General features: G+C 42.1%; 1 protein-coding gene across 2 annotated transcripts in view; it reads right to left on the bottom strand.

The window, feature by feature from the left end:
* Positions 1-326: 326 nt before the first annotated feature.
* Rrn3 (RNA polymerase I transcription factor RRN3) overlaps positions 327-16,393 on the bottom strand; it is a 43,270-nt gene continuing 27,203 nt past the window's right edge. For both annotated transcript variants that reach the window (XM_075942078.1, XM_075942079.1), the window contains 4 exons: positions 8,183-8,291; positions 5,955-6,107; positions 3,885-3,972; positions 327-1,429 (listed from right to left, as the gene is read on the bottom strand). In XM_075942078.1, the coding sequence (XP_075798193.1) occupies positions 1,247-1,429; positions 3,885-3,972; positions 5,955-6,107; positions 8,183-8,291 (533 nt within the window). In that variant the 3' untranslated portion in view covers positions 327-1,246. The remainder of the gene's footprint in view (positions 1,430-3,884; positions 3,973-5,954; positions 6,108-8,182; positions 8,292-16,393) is intronic.

The raw sequence follows: 16,393 nt of genomic DNA, 5'->3' as shown, positions 1-16,393 counted from the left end.
GGTGTGAGTCTAAGACCCTGGTTCCCTTCCTCAGTACCAAAAAGAAATTGCCCCGCTACAAGGAGACTTCACTTTCTTCCATAGATGTCTGGCTTTTTAAAAATGTATCTATGACTAGCTTTAACTTAAAATACTCCTACTTCAGCCTCCCGAGAGCTAAAATTATAGGTGTACCACAATGCCCAGATAGCACAGAATTTCGTTAAAGTGCTTTCATGGGCTTGATCCAACCACAGGAACAAACTAACCACCCCATTTGGTTCTAGCCCATCCCACCCCCTTTTAATGGAGCAGGAGGCTAAGATTCAAACACACCAATCACGGGACCGTGGTGGGCAACCTTTATTAAAGCCCTCAACGACATGAGAGAAATTCCATTAAAAATGGTGTGACCAAGAAAATATTGCTGCCTTTAAATAAGTACAAGTGGCCAAAAAAAAAATTAAATATACTTAAAGGGCCATTTTCACAAATACAAAGTTTACATGTAAGGATCCCAGCGACAGACACCTCTGAAGTCCTTGCACACACCTGCTACAAAGCAGACCTGCTGCTTGGGATGAGAGCAGCTCTCCAGGCTGAGTCCATGCTCTACAGTGATTAAACTATGGTTCAGACCCCCAAGCTGTTTGGTCAGTTCGAGGTACAGCTGACAAACCCGTGTTCAGGTCAGATCCACTCTCCTGCACCAGTGCCGTTTCCTGTTTCTCTGAAGCCTCTTTCCCCCGGCTTCTTTGCCCCTCTGCAATGCTTTGTGTTGCCCTGGTGAAAGCAGCCTAAACGCTCAGCACTTCACCTCTGCCTCGCTTTCCCTCTATACCCAACCACAAATACTCTTCTAGTCAGAAGGAAACCATTACACCACTGCAGGCAGTGTCTAGGGTATTTACAGGCAGGGCTGATCCCACAAAGTCATGTGACTGTGGCTCATCTGTTAGAAGGTCATCTGCTGGGATACTGCTGACACTAGCAAGCACCCAGCAGCTCCCTCAGGAGGTTGCAGGCAGATTCTCCACATTAAGCCAACACTTGAAGCATCAGCACTGACTGCTATGCCCACTGTGAAATATTTCACATGATACTTGGTCTTTCCTTCTATCCATAAGGAGCAAACTGCAAACACACCCAGTCTGGGTGTCTTCAGACACTGGCCCAAGTCCAACATGGAAGTTGGATATACAAGGCACAGACTAGCCCAATGTGGTGTCCATGGTGGGGCTCAGGGCCCTGGGGAGAACAGTTCAGCTCAATCACAGATCCTGGAGATGAGAGGGGACTGGTCTGGCATGTACAGCACAGGTGGGGAGCCCAAGCTGCTGGAAGGACTTCGGAAGTGGCTGTCAAAGGAGCTCGGGGTAAGGCCGATCACTGCATCGCTCTGGGGCACTTCACCTTTCAAAAAGTCATCGTCTTCGTCCTCTACTAGCTCCTGTGTAGAGAAGAGTGGTGAGGACATGACGTTAGTCTGAAAAGTCTTCATAGGCTGCTGGATGGCGCAGTAGGAAGAGGTGCTTATTACCAAGTCTGGTAACCTGGGTTTAGACCAGCATGTGAAAGAACGAACCAAACCCCAAGTTGTTCAATGACTTGGTGTACGTACAGACGTACACACACATTTTTGTGAAAACACTGTTCTTCAGCCTTTCAAGACAGTGTCTCTCTATTTAGTCCTGACTGTCCTTGAACTCCCTTTGTAAAATAAGCTGGCCTCAAACTCACAGAGATTCTCTTCCCTCTGCCTCCTAGGTGCTGGCAATAAAGATGTACACCACCATGCTGGCTCTATTTTATTTTATGTATATGAGTATTTTGCCTGAGGTCAGAAGAGTGTGTCTGATCCTCTAGAACTAGAGTTACAGACAGTTGTGAGCTGCTAGGTCCTCTGGAAGAACCTAAATAAACGCCTTAGCTGAGATGACCCATCTCTCCAGGACCCTTTTTAAAAAAAAAAAAATTAATGAAAAGCTTAAGAATTCCTTTCCTGAGGCAGAGAACTTACTTAGTAAACAGGGAGCAGACTCCATCCCCAGAAGTAAAAAGAAACCCCAGCATGGGGAAACAAAAACAGCTCCGAGTCTAGTCTGAGGGGCATGTCCTAAGGCAGTGAAAGCCCACAGCTCAGTGAGTCCATGAGGATGCTGGAGGAGGTCAGAGTCTACAGACAGCAGCATCACTCATGCCCTCTACAACAGTGGTTCTCAACCTTCTTAATGCCTCGACCCTTACAAACATGCTGTGGTGACCCCAGCATAAAATTATTTTCGTTGCTATTCCATAACTAATTTTGATACTGCTATGAGTCATAATATAAATATCTGTGTTTTCTGATAGACTTAGGTACCCCTGTGAAAGGGTCACCTCACCTCACAAGGTCACCCCCAATGGGGTCGTGAACCAGTCACAACCCACAGGCTGTGCTAGGTAGGACTATGCGGGCTCCACATCAGGAAGCTTGAGGAATGACCAAGTCTGTGTATTCCTGAGGATCCCAAAACAGGAGCAGACTTTACATGAGCCGAGTGGCATTTGTACTTGGTGGCTACTAAGCAGACAGATGGGGCAGTGAAGCTCTGTGAGGATCACATTCTGTTCGTGTTTTAGATAGAGTCTCATTCTGTAGCCTCAGCAATCCTCCAACACCAGTCTCCCAAGTACCGGGATTACAGGAACAGCTAGCTATTCTCAGCTCCTCCTTGTATACTCAGACAAAGTCTCACCATGTAGCAGACAGGCCTCAAAACTCTTCATCCTCTGGCCTGAGCCTCCCCAGTGCTTAAGACAACAGCTATAGTGGGGCCGTGGTGTAGCACGCCTTTAATCCCAGCACTCGGGAGGCAGAGACAGATGGGTCTCTGTCAGTTCGAAGCCAGCCTGGTCTATAAAGCGAGTTCCAGGACAAGCTCCAAAGCTACAGTAAAGCCCTGCCTTGAAAAACAACAACAAAGACAACAAGAGTGAGCCGATCAACAAAACCTAGCTTTGCAGTGCTAGGGTGGGAACCCATGATGAGCTCCACCACTAAACCACAAGCTTATTTCCAAACAGCTTATACCTCCCAAAGTCATTACAGACAGAGCCTGATTATTTAGAAGACGAGGAGACTTGGGCTGGTAAAACAGCACAGTCACTAAACAAGCATGAAACTCTAACTTCAATCCCCAGAACACTTGGGAGGCAGAGGCAGGCTAGTCTGGTCTTCAGAATGAGTTCCAGGACAAACATGGTGACACAAAGAAACCTTGTCCCAAAAAAACCAAAACAAATAATAAAAATATAAATATACCAGGGCATGGTGACTCATGCCTTTAATCCCAGCACTCAGGAGACAGAGGTAAGAGTATCTCCCTGAGTTCAAGGACAGCCTAGTCTACAAGTTCCCAAGACAGTTAGGGCTACACAGAGAAAGCCTGTCCTGAAAACCAAAATTAAATTAAATTAATAAGTGGAAGAATAAACAACCAAGCAAGGTACAATGTACACACGGAACCTTGGCCTTGGAGGAGACAGAGCTAGGAGGTTTCCCTGGGCTGGCCAGACTGGCCTACTTGGCGAACTCAAGCCAATGAAGGATCCTGTCTTTATAGAGTAAGGCCCAACACCAAAGGCTGACTTCTGGTTTCCACAAACATGCACACATCTTATCTCACACACATATATACAAACACATAAAAAGAAGAATTGCCAAGTGGCAAACGGCACTCATCAAGGGAAGGGAGTGCTCAGAATTCATGAAACCCCCATGAAAGAAATAAATGAAATAGAACTCACAAATCCTCCCTGTTACTAAAAACATAACCTGGGCTTGGAATGACGTATGGTTTACAGTGTTTACTGTGGCCTGTGACTCCAGGAGACTTTCATCAGGTTCCCCATCACAAATTCACCTTTTCAGTGGGTTTCTTAAACTCTTGTAGCTCTTCAGCACTCACGTCTTCCCAAATCTGATAAATGGGATCAATAAATTTCTTTGACCTGGAACAGAATGATATTTCAAAGTAAATGAGTCGCCAGAAACCCCAACACCTAAGCTCTTTTCTCAGATTTACATCCCCCAAAGAGTAGAACTGTAAGACAATTCTGAAGCCATTTCTGACAGCTCTCAGTCTCAGCAGTAATGCTCCTCCTTCCCCCTGGGAACCAAGGACCTAACAATTGCCCACACACGTACTGAAATGTTGGGAACGTTCATCATCTCCCTGAGTCCTTGTGAATGTTCTTCAAATAGAACTCAGTTACTGAATAGAGGGGCAAGATAACCCTTAGGTACTGACTCAGTGACTGATGTTTTGACTTAGGCCCTGGGAAAGGGGCAAAGTGACCCTCAGATGTTTTCCCTTACCTCATCTGATCTGGCAACCACTCTCCAGTCAATTACTGGTAATAGCTCTTTTGAATAAGCCAATTATAATAGTTAAAGAACAACCCCCAGACACCCCTTCCTTCTGTGGTTTTTCTCTTTAAAAATAGCCTGTACCAGACATTCAGTGCCTTCTAGCCTCCCGACTGCTGGAAGACCCTGTCATGACAGAATTAATAAAATCCTCATGCTTTTTACATCAGCTGTGATGTGAGAGATGGTCTCTTGGGGCGACTCCTCCTCCTCGGTGATTGGACGCTAGGGTCCAACAAAAGCAGGAAGTAAAGACTACAGCTGACAAGAAAACTGTGAATCCTGAGGTTCCATCTATTAGGCAGACTAATTTATCTTCTATCTCTAAGATTCCAAGCGAAAGTGTTTCTGGCTCACTCAGTGACTAACAATTTATCACATGTACAAACAGACTGACATTCTGGAACTCCTACAGAAATCTGCTAAACATTAAATCTAGAAAACTAACTCAGATGACATCAGCCATCTTGATATATTAAGAGTACCCACCTCAGCCGGGCGATGGTGGCGCACGCCTTTAATCCCAGCACTTGGGAGGCAGAGGCAGGCGGATCTCTGTGAGACCAGCCTGGTCTACAGAGCTAGTTCCAGGACAGGCTCCAAAGCCACAGAGAAACCCTGTCTCGAAAAACCAAAAAAAAAAAAAAAAAAAAGAGTACCCACCTCTTCAATCTCCGCAAGCATGAGGCAAGCACATGATACACAATGCAGGCAAAACACTCATAAACAAACACAAACTGGAGTGGGATGTCCTTCTGTATATATGTTGCTTTTATTGATTAATAAAGAAGCTGCTTTTGGCCAATGGCTTAAGAGAACATAGCCAGGCTGGAAGATATATAGAGAGAGTAGGTGGAGTCAGAGATGTGCCTTGTAGCCACCCACAGGAGACAGAGGCACAGGAATCTTGCTGGTAAGCCACAACCACATGGCAATACACAGATTAATAGAAATGCACAATTTAAGATATGAGAGTTAGCTGGAAATACACTTAAGCTATTGGCCAAACAGTATTGCAATTAATATAGTTTCTGAGTGTTTATTACGGGACTGGACAGGACAGAAACCTCTGCCTACAACAAACAAACTTTAAAATAAAAAAACTTTCAAAATAAAAATTAAACTGTTCAGTTAGCAAAAATATACAAACACCAAGAATGGCTTAGTGGTTTTCCAGACCAACTCATCTAGATAAATCACAGGCAGTGAGATGGGATTTGGTCTTTAAAGGAAATGGAATTATCGACAGACAACTAGATGGCCAAGCTGACAGCACCCCTCTCCATCTCAGAACTTTGATTCACCCAGCCCCAGCCTAATTCACTTAAACTGATCAATTTAAAGAAAAACAAAAAACAAGAAAAGGCCTTGGTACCCCCCCCCCCAGGCTTAAGAAAATATAAGCATAGCCCTGGTGTGCTTGTGAAGCAGTCTGGAGTTTTTGACAATCCTGCATTCACAATTAGCCAAATTAACAGTCAGGAAGTCCACCTAGGACAAAGCAACTCTCAATCCCAGCCTTGGGCAAAGTACATGTCCCACAGTGTCAACTGAGACGACCTACCTCTTAAGCATACAGGGGTCAAAGGGAAAAAAGGTGTCCAATGGGTTGGTGCAGGTCTGCACAGAGTCTCCACCAGCTGTACTTCTAATAACAGGGAGCATCTGGCGGTTGTTCCTCTCCATGATGGTGTAGCAGAACACAAGCTGGTACTTACTGTGGGACACACAACAAGGCAGATGAAACATAACCATACTGGGGCCACCCCAGAGGTCATAATGTACAGATTACAGCTGTAATGCAGACACTGCTAGATACAATGAGGGCAATAAGAACTGGCCCACTTAGGGTGAGCACTCTTGGCCTGGTCTTTGCACATCTGCTGAGGAGGAAACAGAATACAGAACAGGCCTGTGATTAATGATTACTATGAAAAGCTAGCATGCTCAGCACAACAGGAAGATATCTATTTTCTGTTTTCAACAAAAATTAGGACTCATGAAAAAAAAAATGACTCGCTGTTTACTGGGGGCCAAGAGCAGATGCCAGTGGAGGTATTCTGAACTTTATTGGAGGACTTTGACTCGAGCTTTTTTTTTCCTGAGACACGGTCTCATCCTGTAACCTTAGCAATCTTCCCGCCTCAGCCTCCCAAGTATTAGGATTATAGGCATGAGGCACACACAGCTATGTTCCTCTTCTTCCCCATTCCTTCCTTTTATGTCCTCAAACAAGTTTTCACCATGTAGCAGACTGACGACAAACTCTTGATTCTCTGGCCTTAGCTTCCCAAGTTCTAAGATGATAACAATGTTTTCCTTTTTGTTTTCTTTTTTGCACAGTGCAGGGCCTCGTGTATTCAAGCATATCTACCACTAAGCCATATCACATCCTGCAAGCTCATTTTCAGCCAATTTTCAGCCAACTGTGACTTCCCAGAGAAAGCATTATAGAAAGTTTCTAATTACTTTTTAAATTGGGGCTGGTGAATATAATTCAGCGAAGTGTAAGAGCCTAAGCCATTCACAGAGTCTATATTTTAAAAAACAAGTTTAGGTAATGGCTCGGCAATTCAGCACTGGCTTTTCTTCCAGAAGAAAGCAGGTTTGATTTCCAGCATCTATATGGTGACTCACAACTGTCTGAGACTCCAGTCTTACAAGATCAGACACTCTCTTACGGAGTCTGTGGCACCAGGCACAAAGGTGCTGCTGACATACATGTAGGCAAAATATTCATACACATAAAAATAAAGGTAATAAAAAAAAAAGTCAAGTACTACAAGGCATGGCGGCACACATCTTTATCTCCAGCAGAATCAGGAAGATCTCCTTGAGTTTGAGGCCAGCCAGGTATAAATGGTGAGTTCCAGGACAGTCAGGGCTACGTAGTGAGACCCTGTCTCAAAATAACAACAAAACACACAATAACAAAAAGGCAGGTGTACCTGGGTGTGGTGGCGCACGCCTTTAATCCCAGCACTTGGGAGGCAGAGGCAAGCGAATCTCCCCGTGCATTCAAGGCCAGCCTGGTCTATAAAACAAGTTCCAGGACTGACAAGGCCACTCTGAGAACCCTGTCTCAAAAAAACAACAACAAAAACACAACCAGGTGCAGAGTATACTTTTAATCTCAGTCCAGGGTGGAAGGAACTGGGCTCGCTGATGGCAGTGCTGTTCTCAAAGAGAAAATTCACTTAACGATGAAAACATGAAATTCAAGTCAGCATCAATGAAAATCAAACATGGTAGCACAACACAAACCAAAGATACACTTACTCCATATTTATATGCTGAAGAATGATGGTAGGAAAAAATTGAGCCTTTGCTTTCCATTACACTGAACATGCATTCTGTGGTTGTGGTCTGAGTCAGTGTCTGGTGAGGAAGGGCGTGGGCAGTGTTCAGACCTAACAGGTGATCATGTGCATGCACTTTCAGGAACACCTCAGATCCACTAGTTTGATTCTGAATTCATTTTTTTGTTGTGCATTCAAAAAGTTTTTACTGTGGCCAAGTACTTCTTGAGAGTCCCACTTTAACTACCAACCCCTCCAGGATGCTGTGCTACTAACAGACACTTCCCTGCATGAGCACTTGTGTGTACTTCAGAGTGCCCAGCCGCTCTGGACTCCTAGTGTGCTGGGATACTAACAGAGCTGGTGGTTTCCTCGTGTGTGCTGCTCTCAAAATGTGCTGGAATGTACTCAGTGCCAGAGCACGTGGCAGACAGAACAACAGTTCTACCCCTTGACTTTCTAAATGGCCATAAAGGAAATACAAAGGACTCACTTTGTGATGGCAGCAAAAAGATTAACCACCGATGGAAGGCAGATCTTCAAAGGGTTCAGCTGGCTCAGCACAACACGCTCAAGGTTTAGACTCTGAAGATACCGCAAACCTTTGATTAAAAAAAGGGAGGGGGGGCTAAGATTATCTTTAAAAGCACAAATTATTACACATCTAAATACCAATTTAAGGGCTCTGTGGTAGAGCATGTGCTTAAGATGGGCCTGTGTCCCAGCACACCCCAAAATAAAGGTATTATTAAGAAGTCATTTGCAGAAATACAGGAATAAAGTTCAAGCCAACCACTGTCATTCGGTATAGCTTTCTGAAAAAAGAAACCAGAGTTCCTGCAAAGTGAAGATTACATGTGTGGTGGTTAGAACAAGACTATGCCCCAAACCCAAACCCAGACTCATTTGTTTGAATACTGGGCCCACAGGGAATGGCACTATTAGGAAGTGTGACCTTGTTGGAGTAGGTATGGCCTTACTGGATGAAGCATGTCACTGTAGAAGTAGGTTTTGAGGTCTCTTATGTTCAAGCTTTGCCCTGTGTGGCAAGCTTTGCCTGCAGATTAAGATATAAAACTCTCAAAGCTCCTTCTCCAGCACCTTGCCTGCCTGAACACCACCATGCTTCCTGCCATGATGATATTGGACTAAACTCTGAAACTGTAAGCCAGCCCCAATTAAATGTTTTCCTTGTAAGATTTTTTGTCATCACCAGACGGTGGTAGTGCATGCCTTTATTCCCAGCACTCGGGAGGCAGAGGCAGTAGGATCTTCTGTGAATTCGAAGCCAGCCTGGTCTACAGAGCTAATTCCAGGACAGGCTCCAAAGCTAGAGAAACCCTGTCTCAAAATACCAAAACAAAACAAACAGATTTTTTTTTTCTGTCATGATGGTGTCTCTTCAAAGCAATAGAAACCCTAACTAGACACATGACAATCTGGAATCAGCATATGACAGCTCAGAGCAGGACTGAGGTCACAAAGGAGACACCACAGGAACTGAACCCCTAACAGGCAACAACAGGCTCAGTCAAACTTGCATGCCTTAACAGCGCAGCCATGCATCACTCTCAGGTGCATATTTCTATCACATCTTCCTTTCCCTATTATGCAGCGCAACATAAACCTCTCGCTTGCAGGGAATTCCCTCCTACAACGGAACCCTAGCCCAGGCTGGGGTAGAAGGGTTAATTTAAGCTAACCTGGGATCCATATTGGAATCACCTAAAAAAATATTCTTTTTTTATAAAATACAGATATAGTTATTATTTTGCAGCAAACAAACCAATCTGTTTGTTTTCTTAGGAATTTTGATATATTCTTTAATTTTAAAATGACACATGGGCTAGACAGATAGCCCAGTGATTAAGATCACTTATAGCACTGGGCAGTGGTGGTGGACGTGTTTAATCCCAGCACTTGGGAGGCAGAAACAGGTGGATCTCTGTGAGTTCAAGGCCAATCTGGTCTACAGAGTGAGTTCTAGGACAAGCTACAAAGCTACAGAGAAATCCTGTCTTGAAACAACACCTGCCCCTCAAAAACAAAAATGGAAACAAAAAAACAAAAACAGAACATTTATAGCTCTTGCCGAGAACCTGGACTCCAAGCACCCATATTGTAGCTCACAACTGTCTATGGCTCCAGTTCCAGGGATCTGATGCCCTCTTCTGAACATACATGGTGCATCAGGCACACACATGGTGCACAGGCAAAACAGCCATACACATTTTATAAAATGAATAAACAACACATATAACAATATGTATCATATATTACATGTGATATATATTTAATACATGTGTATATGAATATATATACTTCTTTATTTAAAATCACATAAACAAAACTAGATATGGCCCACCCTTTGAAGCTAAGGAAAGAGGACCACTATGAGTACCAAAGTATCACGTGAACCTGACTCAAAACAATTTTAAAATGACAAACAGATACGCTGGAGGATACATGGCCTATCTATGGAGAGCACTGTAGCTCTTGCAGAGGACCTGGGTTCAGTTCCCAGCACCCACATAGCAGCTAACAACTGTTTAAGACTACAGTCATAAAGATCTGACGCCTACTTCTGGCCTCTGAAATCACTACATGTACATTGTACACAAGCGAGCATGAGGGTAAAATATCCATAAACACAAAATAAACTTAAAAAGAAATAGATGTGTTGGCTTGCACGATCTCTAATCAAGATCTGTAGCCTAGGTCTGGTGAGATGGTTTATCAGATAAAGGTGCCTGCTACCAAACCTGGCAAACAAATTTGATCCCCAGGAAACACATATTAGAAGAGAAAAAATCTTCAAGTTGTCCTCTGACCTCCAGATCATGCAGTGTGCACATGCATAAGTCATGCACACATACATGCATGCACAAATATCCATACATACTAAACAAAATCTTTCTACTAACAAAAAACTGATTCCTGGACCTTGATCATACAGAGGGAAATAGACTTTTCTAACTTAACCTTGTGACTGGAACTTAACCTACTAGTTCATAAAACTAATCTTAGTATTCATATATTTAAAAGACTTTCTTATATCTACATGTTTAGTGTGGGCACATGTGGAGGTTTAGAGATCTAGCTCTCTTCTGTCACCACAAAGGCTGGGCTAACTCACGTCATCCCAAGCACCTTTAGCAGCACCAAGTCACCAGCAGCATCTTCTCAGAGGCAGGCAGAGCATGCAACTGTGTAGGTGTACACAGTGTAAGGTTTAGTTCAGGGCTCTGGTTTTCACTACAAATGCCCTGAGGGCATGTGGCAGTCTCTAGAGGGCTGTTATTGTCACACTGGGAAGGTAAAGGACCACTGCTGGCATGTTATGAGTGGGGGTTAAGTATGCTGAAATGAAGTATGAACAGGACCCCCACCACCACCCAATGAAGGATCAGCCAGCCCTGGTTGAAAAGCCCTGGTTCATAGGAAACAGCTTCCCAATGCTTCATTATTATTTTACTATTGGAACTAAAACTTAAGTTCGACTCAGGAGCTTGGGCGAGACAGATCTAGAGTTCAAGGCCTGTTTGGGCAGCATAACACAACTGTCAGAGAGAGAGAGAGAGATGTAGAGAGAGGGCAGAGAAAAAGAGACAGAGAAGAAGTGCCTTGTTGCCTTTCCCTTGGCAACACTTTATATTTTTGGTTTTTCGAGACAGGGTTTCTCTGTAGCTTTGAAGACTGTCCTTGAACTAGCTCTAATAGACCAGGCTGGCCTTGAACTCACAAAGATTCCTCTGCCTCTGCTTCTCAGGTGCTGGGATTAAAGGCATGAGCCACACACACCCCCCAACCCCTTGGCAACCATTTTAACTAAAATGATATTAATTTACTAAAGCTCACATAATAAATTATGTTATACCCTCCTAAATCAGAAAAAGTAGAAAAGTTCTCAAGCAGGAGCATAATCATAACCACAGGCTTTGGCACCAGCCTAGTCTACTTCTAATTCTAAACTTGACAACCACTACTTGATCCCCAGCAAAAGCTACAACCCCCACCCTTTTGCCTTCTCTGGCTTTTGCCTGGTGGTGTGGGAGAACACACCCTTTTCTGACTGTTTTAGGGCAAACAAACAACATAGAGATTTGTACAGTGCGGATACAAGTCCTTACAAACCTTGAGCTCACCTCTGACATAACTCATGTTTCACATAACCTCAAGCACACCAAAACTGAAAAACAAGGCTTAAGGAGGCCATGGGGTAGCTTGCTATAATTTGAAAGTGGTCTGTGAGGGGCCTGTATCAAAATCTCAACAAGGGGGTAAAAGTTGCCTCAAAAAGTTAAAAGCACTGTCTTAATTTAATTTCTATTGCTTTCATAAAGACCAGAACCAAAAAGCAACATGAAAAGGTACGCTTTTAGGTAACAGTCCATTGCTGAGAGAAACCCCAGGCAAGAACTGAGACAGAGGCCACAGAGGAATGCTCTCTCGCCTCCACCGCCCCCACCCGGTTTTGAGACAGGGTTTCTTTCTGAAGCCCTGGCAGTCCTGGACCTGGCTCTAAAAGGCAAATCGAGACTTCAGACTTTGACAATTAACAGGAATAGACCCAGCAGAAATTATAGACCTTTTAATAACTATGAAACTAAAAAATTATGGTAAGAAAGAGAACCCTGACAAAAATCTTTGGGAGAGATTAACAACTATTCCAAAAATAAGAGAATTCAACTTATAAAGAAAAATAGCTAAATCCTTCCTTGCTTTATACAAGACATACCAGTAACTGGAGACTGTACATTCTATACTAATGCAAATCAATCAGGAAAGGTAGGTTACAAATCAGAAAATTTAAGTAAAGTGGAACAAATCTCTTATGATGTTGTCCAGACGTCAGAATTATATGCTATCCTCATGGTACTAAGGGATTTTAAAGAACTTCTCAGCATAGTTAGTGATTCACAATATGCAGGGCTGTTCTGCATTTTGAAATCAATGAATTTATACCAGATGATATAGAATTTACTATTTTTTATTCAGTTACAAGATACAATTAAGGGAGACTCCTAGGACAGAGACAGCCAGAGGAAACAAGCTCCACCAGGAGCAGAAGCCAGGAGCAAACCCAGTCCTGGGACATGGGAGGATCACGATTGAACCAGCGACCAGATCCAGAGTCAGCGATCTCCACCAGAACAGGTCCAACTCCAAGCCAGGGACTTCTGCAGGAGCAGATCCAGACCAGGATTTACAGGAAAAGATTAAAGTCAGCAGCATAGGCCAAAGTAGGCCTGAAACAGCAAACTCCAATGGAGCAGACCAAAGAACAGGAACGCTGAGCTACCTCCAGGAACAGGAATAACCAACGGGGTAACTAGAACTGTGACACTGACTACCACGAGGAACAACCATCTGAGCTTTGGATTCACTGGCACCTGGAAGATTATTCAACAGAATCTCAGACAGCCCCAACTACACCTGTTAGAGGAAAAGATGAGTAGAAAAGGTTAGATCAAACACATGCTACACCACAAAGAGCAACACAATACCAGTAAAACCTAAAGACCCTACAAAAGTAAGACCTGAACAACCAAATACGGATGAACCAGAAGAAAATAATCTACAAAATGACCTCAAGAGAATGTTTGAAATTCTTAAAGATGAAATGAGAAATTTCCTTAAAGAAATGGAGGAAAAAAACAAACAAAAAATTGGAAGATATCAGCAAATCACTTAAAAGAAAACCAAAAAAAAAAAGAACTCGAACATATGAAAGAAACTATTCAGGACTTGAATACTGAGATAGAAACAATAAAGAAAACACAAGCCGAAGGAATTATAGAAACAGAAATCATGAGAAAAAGATCAGGAACCACAAATGCAAGCATGAACAGCAGAATGCAAGAAATGGAAGAGAGAATCTCAAGCACTGAAGATAAAATAGAGGAAATAGGCATTAAATCTAACAAAAGCTTAACCCAAAATACCCATGAAATATGGGATAACATAAAAAGGCCAAATGTTAGAATAATAGGTATAGAAGAAGTTTAACTCAAAGGCACAGAAAATTTATTTAACAAAATCATAGAAGAAAACTTTCCCTACCTAAAGAAAGATATGTCCATGAAGATAAAAGAAGCTTACAGAACACTAAATAGACTGGATCCAAAAAAAAGTCCTCTCACCACATAATAAAACACTAAACATACAGAGTAAAGAAAGAATATTAAGAGCTACAAAGGAAAAAGCCCAAGTAACATATAAAAGTCGACCGATCAGAATTACACCTGACTTCTCTGTGGAGACAATGAAAGCCAGAAGATCATGGTCAAGCATTATGCAGACATTAAGAGACCACAGATGCCATCCCAGACTACTATACCCAGCAAAACTGTCAATCACCATAGAAGGACAAAACAAGATATTCCATGACAGATCTAGATTTCACCAATACCTAGCCAGACCCAGCCCTACACAAAATACTAAAAGGAAAACTCCAACCCAAGGAAGATGGCTACACCAACAAAAACATAGACAATTGATGATCTCATAACAGCAAAATCCAAAGAAGAAAATAATGCACAAATTAACATCACAAACGATGAAAACCAAATGAACAGGAGACAGCATCCACTGGTCACTAATATCCCTTAATGTAAATGGACTCAACTCACCCATAAAAAGGCACAGGCTAACAGATTAGATACGAAAACAGAATCCATCCCTCTTCTGCATACAAGAAACACATCTCAACCCCAAAGACAGATATTGTCTCAGAGTAAAAGGTTGGGAAGAAATATACCAATCAAATGGACCTAAGAAGCAAGCGAGTGTAGCTATCCTAATATCTAACAAAATAGACTTCAAGCTTAAATCAGCTACAAGAAACAAAGAAGGACATTTCATATTAGTCACAGGAAAAGTTCATCAAGAGGAAATTTCAACAATAAACATCTTTGCCCCAAATACAAGGGCAACCTCATATGTCAAAGAAACACTTCTAAGGCTTAAATCATATATTAAACTCCACACACTAATAGTGGGAGACGTCAACACTCCCCTCTCACCACTGGACAGGTCAATCAGGCAACAAAATGAACAGAGAAATAAGAGAACTAACAGATGTTATTATGACTCAAATGGACTGAACAGACCTCTATAGAATAATCCATTCAAACAGAAAAGAATATACCTTCTTCTCAGCACCTCATGGAACCTTCTCAGAAACTGACCACACACTCAGTAACAAAACAAACCTCAACAAATACAAAAAAACTGGAATAACCCAATGTACCTTATCAGATCACCATGGTCTAAAACTAGAAGTCAATAATAGCAATGCTAATTCCAGAAAACCCACAAACACATGAAAATTAAACAATGCTCACCTGAATCATTAATGGGTCAAGGAAAAATAAAAGGAGGAAATTAAACAAAAAAAAAACAAACTCACCTAAGAGAACTAGATGGCAGGAAATAATCAAATTGAGAGCTGAAATCAACAAAATAGAAACAAAGAAAACAATACAAAGAATCAATGAGACAAAGAGTTGGTTCTTCCAGAATATAAGATAGACAAACCTTTATACAAACTAACCAAAAGGCAGAGAGAGACTATCCAAATTAACAAAATCAGAAATGAAAAGGGGGACATAACAACAGACATGGAGGAAATACAGAGGCTCATCAGGTCATATTTTGAAAACCTGTACTCCACAAAATTGGAAAACTTAAAGGAAATGGACAACTTTCTAGATAAATATCACTTACCAAAATTAAATCAAGACCAGATAAGCAAATTAAACAGACCTATAACTGCTGAAGAAATAAGACAGTCATCAAAAGTCTCCCAACCAAAAAAAAAAAGCCCAAGACCAGATGGCTTCCGCTCAGAAGTCTACAAGACTTCCAAAGAGAAACTAATACCAATACTCCTAAATTTATTCCACACAATAGAAACAGAGGGAACATGGCCAAACTCTTTTTATGAGGCTACAATTACCTTGATACCCAAACCACAGAAAGACAATACTAAGAAAGAGAATTACAGATCAATCTCACTCATGAACATTGATGCAAAAATACTAAATAAAATACTAGCAAATCAAATCCACACATCATCAGAACCATCATCCACCATGACCAAGTCGGTTTCATCACACAGATGCAGGGATGGTTCAACATACAAAAATCTGTCAACGTAATCCACCATATAAACAAGCTGAAAAGTAAAAACCACATGATCATCTCATTAGATGTCGAAAAAGCACTTGACAAAATACAACACCCCTTCATGATAAAGTTCTTGGAGAGAGCAGGGATACAGGGAACATACCTAAACATAATTAAGGCAATATACAGCAAGCCAACAGGCAACATCAAACTAAATGGAGAGAAACTCCCGGCAATTCCACTGAAATCAGGAACAAGACAAGGTTGTCCACTCTCTCCATATCTATTCAATATAGTTGAGGTCCTAGCTAGAGCAATAAGACACCAAAGAGAGATAAAGGGTATATGAATTAGAAAAGAAGTCATCAAACTCTCACTGTTTGCTGACGATATGATAATTTACATAAGTGGTCCCAAAAATTCTACCAAGGAACTTCTACAACTCATAAACACTTTCAGCAATGTAGCAGGATACAAGATTAACTCAAAAAAATCAGTAGCCTTCCTGTACACAGATGATAAAAGGGCTGGGGAAAAAATCAGAAAATCAATACCCTTGACAATAGCCACAAAT

Source organism: Microtus pennsylvanicus, chromosome 11 (assembly GCF_037038515.1).
Source record: "Microtus pennsylvanicus isolate mMicPen1 chromosome 11, mMicPen1.hap1, whole genome shotgun sequence".
NCBI classification, from domain to species: Eukaryota; Metazoa; Chordata; class Mammalia; order Rodentia; family Cricetidae; genus Microtus; species Microtus pennsylvanicus.
The sequence above is the reverse complement of the archived record's forward strand: the minus strand, read 5'-3'. Positions and strand labels throughout refer to the sequence as shown.